The sequence below is a fragment of the Falco cherrug genome, chromosome 7, assembly GCF_023634085.1.
Source record: "Falco cherrug isolate bFalChe1 chromosome 7, bFalChe1.pri, whole genome shotgun sequence".
Taxonomy (NCBI): Eukaryota; Metazoa; Chordata; class Aves; order Falconiformes; family Falconidae; genus Falco; species Falco cherrug.
Genome location: NC_073703.1, coordinates 63,147,631 through 63,153,075, shown reverse-complemented (window position 1 = coordinate 63,153,075; position 5,445 = coordinate 63,147,631). Strand labels below are relative to the sequence as shown.

At 52.7% G+C, this 5,445-nt stretch overlaps 1 protein-coding gene across 1 annotated transcript; it reads right to left on the bottom strand.

The window, feature by feature from the left end:
• Window positions 1-3,564, bottom strand: SSTR1 (somatostatin receptor 1). The gene has a single exon (XM_005444188.3). It carries the CDS (start codon window positions 3,374-3,376, stop codon window positions 2,189-2,191), a length of 1,188 nt encoding a protein of 395 aa, XP_005444245.2. The 5' UTR covers window positions 3,377-3,564; the 3' UTR covers window positions 1-2,188.
• Window positions 3,565-5,445: the final 1,881 nt, after the last annotated feature.

The following is a 5,445-nucleotide window of genomic DNA, read 5'->3' as shown; positions in this document are numbered from 1 at the left end:
TTAAACCTTTTCACAAAATATTTTAATAAGGATGTAACATCTTCACATTAGCAATTTTTAAACTAAAAGGAGCTGACTCACAGCCCTTTGAAGTGAATTTGTGTTTTTTCACTCGTTTCAATGGGCTTTGAATCAGACAACTTTTTAATACTAAATTTATACATTCATTTAACAGTACCTAATTTTTGGTGAAAGAAATGTACAAAGTAGTATTCTGCTTTTTGCTGCTGAGAAAAGTTAAAAGGGTGTAAGTTAACAAAAACCTGTAGTAAGTCCATGACTGCAAATGCTAGATGCCTTAATTGTCAACCTTACACAACGCTGTACTTAAGCACAGTACTTAAGCTACCAGTACAATGCTATGGGTATGCTGCTACTAGAGATTTTTCCCAATCTCTTGCTTCAGATTGCCAGTAGTTATAATTAATACAACCACAGTATTGTGCTAAAGAAGTGATTTGTCACAGCTACTGGGACACCTGCCACTGTGTGACACTGTTAACACAGGTGGTAGAAAGCAAGAAACATAGCTGCTTATTTCAACGTAGTCCGTACCGATTCTTACATACGGGATAAGAGGGAGCAGGGGTAGAAGATTTTGTTTAATCAGCTGTCATTTATCAAACAAGAAAGCTTCATTCGTCTATATGAAAATTGTTCTGTCATAGAGGGGAAGAGAGAAAATTCAAGAGAATTTTTGTGGGGGAGACAATGTAGATGAAGGAGTTAGAAAAAGTGACAACCTTTTTATCTGAAAAGGAGCCTTCTTGAGCATCATCCATTTTAAATGCAACCTTGCAAGTAGCCACCACAGACATAAGTACACAGTATAAACTGCTTCAGAGAAACACGTTCACGACACAGTGACAAGAATCAAATAAAAAAAATCAAACAAAAAGAGGTCAGGCACACACGAAAAACAGGAATTCTCAGAAATGAAACATCAAGCAGCTCTGGGCCAGTATATTACATTGGCAACATACGAACACACACCCCCTTGTTTTTTTAGTGCAACAGAAGAAACTGAAGCTAAAGGTAATAGCTATTATCAAACAGCTACTTTTTTTTTTTTGTCAAGTATTTATTTCAGAGCCTGATGGAGATTTTGAAACCAATCCCTCTTTTTCCATGTAGGCTAAAGTGACTTTGTGGCTGCCCCAGGTCATTCAAAACTGTCTCAGCTCCCTTCATTGCTGTTTCACAGCTGATGGAGCAGGCGCAAGACAGCAGCTTCACAGTCTAGCGCTCCCTTTAAACTTTATTATTAGCACACTTTATTGTACATATGGACATATTCAAACATTTCCCAACTCAGTGCTCCCCCCCGACTCCCGGCTCGGTGCTCTGCTCCCTGTGAGTCATGGGACTGTTTATCTCTCATTATCAGCAACCTGCTGCACACCTCTGAAGCACGGCAGTAATCACATTTTTTTCCGAAGACCTTTTCTGCCCTGCTTCCCCTGAGCGTAGCACAGAGAGCCAGAGTCCCAACCAGCTGAAAGCTGTCTCTGAAGCGAGAGACGGCTCCATGTCTATGCCACTGCTTTTCCCAGGGCCTTTTTGCTCCCCATTTTCTTTTTTATTCTGGGGGCAGGGGAGGGGCTGGCAGAGAGAGGCTACTTGCTCCTTCCTGGAGGAGGGCAAGGTGTGTGTTGGGGGGGGGGGGGGGCCTTTTCCCAGCATTTTTACTCTCTGAGGGGGGAGTGCATACTGAGAGATGCGGAGCAGGGTCACGTTCAGCTGGGGGGAGCCTGAGTCTGAATGCTGGGCTTTGACTGAAGCAGGCTTGGCTCAGTGGCCTGGAAGGGTCCCACCAACTGAGGGGGGAGGGCAACCTGTACAAAAGGTGAGGGGAGAGTCGCTGCAGGACCCGGACAGCCACTTGTCAGACACACAGAAGGGTGGCAGAGCCTGGCTGCCAGACCCTAAGTCAACCCACGAGCGTGGCAATTTGCCAAGTGGGCATCAAAGCATCAGCAACTGCACCCGCTCTCAAGGGGAGCACTGGGGGGGGGATGGGGTAGCAGACTGAGGATGTGGGGTTTTCTTCACTCCTTCTTGTGCCAAACACCACTGTTGGTGGGCAGGACGGAAACCCCCTCCCTCCCGGCCTCCCCATGCCACAGCCCTGGCCTCGCTCACCCTCCTGCTGGGGGGCAGTAGGGGCACGGGGGGCAGGAATGCTTCCTCAGAGGGTGGTAATCCTGGAGGTGCAAGTGCCATTCCTGTACATGCTCCCTGACTCCAAGTTGTCTGGGGGAAAGTCCTCCACGCTGTATGCCCTGCTCTTGAGGGCAGTGGCATAGTAGTCGATGGGTTCTTCTGCAGCATTGTCCATCCAACTGAGGCACAGCAGCCGCTGGAAGGACCGCTTGAAGTTGTCTGAGAGAAAGCCATAGAGGATGGGGTTGGCACAGCTGTTGGCGTAGCCCAAGATGACGGAGAGCTGGCTGATGGTGGCATCATCCTGCTCTACAAAGACGTTGACCAGCTGCACAATGTAGAAGGGCATCCAGCAGATGACAAAGACCATCACCACCATCATGACCATGAGGGTGATCTTGCGCTCCGAGCGTTTGCGTTGCTGCCAACCAGCCTTCAGGGCCACCATGCGCATCTTGGCAATGATGAGGATGTAGCAGAGACAGATGGCCACCACGGGCAGCAAGAAGCCCATCAGAAAGGTGTAGACCACAAAGACCACCAGCCACCTCTGGGTGGGCTCTGGCATGAGCATGTTGCAAGCCACTGTTCCATCACTGTTGGCCGCTGTGTTGGAGAAGATGATGATGGGCAGGATGATGAGGATGGAAAGCACCCAGACACCCAGATTGACCATCTTAGCCACAGTGGGCCGGCGGTACCTAGCCGCCTTGATGGGGTGCACCACAGCAATGTAGCGGTCCACACTGAGCACGGTCAGGCAGTAGATGCTGGTGAACATGTTGATGGCATCCACGCTGAGCACCAGGCGGCAGAGCAGCGAGCCAAAGGGCCAGTGGTGCAGCAGGGTGGAGGTGACCAGAAAGGGGACGCTGAGCATCAGCAGCTCGTCCGCAATGGCCAGGTTGAGGATGTAGATGTTGGTGGCCGTCTTCATCTTGGCATAGCGCAGGATCACATAGATGACCATGGAGTTGCCACACAGCCCCACCAGGCACACCACGGAGTAGATGAAGGAGATGAGGATGGCGCTGCCCTGAGACTCGCTCAGGGTGCTGTTCGGGGCTCCGGAGGAGTTCCTGCCGCCCGAGTCCATGCCCCCCGCCGCCGCCTCCTCCGAGGCGCTGCCGGCTCCGCCGCCACCGCTGTCGCCGCCGCCTCTGTGGCTGCCTGCACCGCCCGGAAGCCTGGGGCAGGTGCCATGGGGGAGCATCCTCGGCGCCCCCCGCCCCCGGCTCAAAGCGGCAGGCGCCGGCCGCTGCCCGGGCTCGGCATCCCGGCGGGGCTCCCGGCACGGCAGGCGGCGGCTGCCGGCACCGCTCGCTCCGGCTGCCGGTGACCGCCGCTCCCGGCTGGTGAATGATTAATAGGCAGCGGCGCGTCACCGGCTACGAAAAGGAGGAGGGAAAGAGAAAAGGAAAAAAAAAAGCAGGAGGAGACGTAAGTGGGTGTCCCTCCCAGCCCACCCCCCGCGCCCGCCGACCTCCCACCCGCCCCCCGGCGGTGCGCGGCTTGGCAGCGCCGGGGCGGACGGGGCGCAGCTCCCCCCGTCCCCACTGCCCCCCACCCCGCAGTGCCCCCCGACACTGCTCTCCCCATCCAGTTTGGTTTCCCCCCCCCTCGCGCTGCTGCCCCCCCCCCCCGCCTCCGCCAGCACCTTCTCCTCCCCCACCGCCCTGCACTGCTCCCCCTCCGTGGGCCGGCCCGGGGTACCCCAGGCGAAAGGGACCATCCTTTCTCCTTCAGGAAAGACGCCCTGGTGAGCGGTGGGTGGGCGGTGTTACCCGGCAGGCATGCCTCTTGCTGCCCAGCTGCTGTAACCCTCTCCTGTCACCGTGGGTGCTGGCACCGGGCATGACACCCACTGGCACGGCCCACGCAACTTTCATCCCTAAGCACACGGCAGTGCCTGAGCACAGCAGCCCCCGTGCCCCCTGCCACGGCGCAGATCTGTGCCCCCGGCCTTGTCCAGTCCCACCACCACCAGCAGACATCACACAACAGCAGATACTTTACAGTCCTGCCCCTCTCTGCATGCTCTGTCCCAAAACACGCCCTCCTGTCCCATTCTGACACCCAGCACATGATCTGTCTCTATCCATCACACATTCAACAGTGCAGGCACCCGTCTGCATGCTACAGCTCACCATCGTTACACCACAACGGTGCTGAGACAGTCCTAGCTATGCTGCTACACAAACACACCGTCAGTCTGCTTTTTTGTCGCCTCACATACTGCTTCCACTCAAGGATCACTTCAAGCTCAGCCATCACATGCTGCATCACCAGCGCTGCAGCCCCTCTCTTAATATTGTACTTAAGACATATGCATAGCCCTGATAGGGTTGTATCCACACGGGGTGAGGCTATGAACCCTTCTCAGCACTATACAGTGACACAAACCATTGACACCATCTCCATTCATACACTATTTCTTACATGTATGTAGCTATCACTACATAAATGACTTACACCATGCTATATCTGACTTTTACCATGCTATTTCATACACACAGCCTGATCCTGGGCAAACACAGTCATACACACCGGTAGCTACTCATACAATCATCTCCAGACAGGCACGACTGCCTTACACACCTCATTCACACCACCAGTTCCAAACACACATGAGCACCAGCAGATAGTCCTAATACTGCATCTCTATACCCTGACATGCATACTTTTTTGTGTTTTTTTTAAATGTATGACTTCGCATACACCTCTCCTTCAGAGCACTGTGTCTTACCTCCCTATGTTATTGCTCCATGTACACAGTCTGTCCTTACGTGATTATACATAACTACTTGATCAATTTCCATATACCACCACCACCTGCCCATTCTTTATTAACCAGACATGGTTGCCCACTAACACACACACCCTCACACTTGCTCACTGCATCACTTGTGCACCCTCAGCACAGGGTTACATACAAAATGCTCAGTAACTGCTGATTCTGTTGGCTGTAGCCACTCCTATGTGCAAGCATATCACACCTGTACGGACACCAACCTCTCTCTTCACATGAACTGTCGCCTATGAGCACCGCCTACTTTTGTCAAGAACAGCAGGTCCCCGCTGCATAAATATCACCACAGTGCATATGCTGCTATACGTTCCCCACAGCACCACCATACTCAGCATCACACATGCATCCTTACAACCTACTCATTTCACCATGCATGCCCATCACCTCCTACAGTTCACACATCTTGTTATCACTGTCTGCTCACCATCACAATTACACATATTATCACTACCCACCACTTTAATATGCAGATA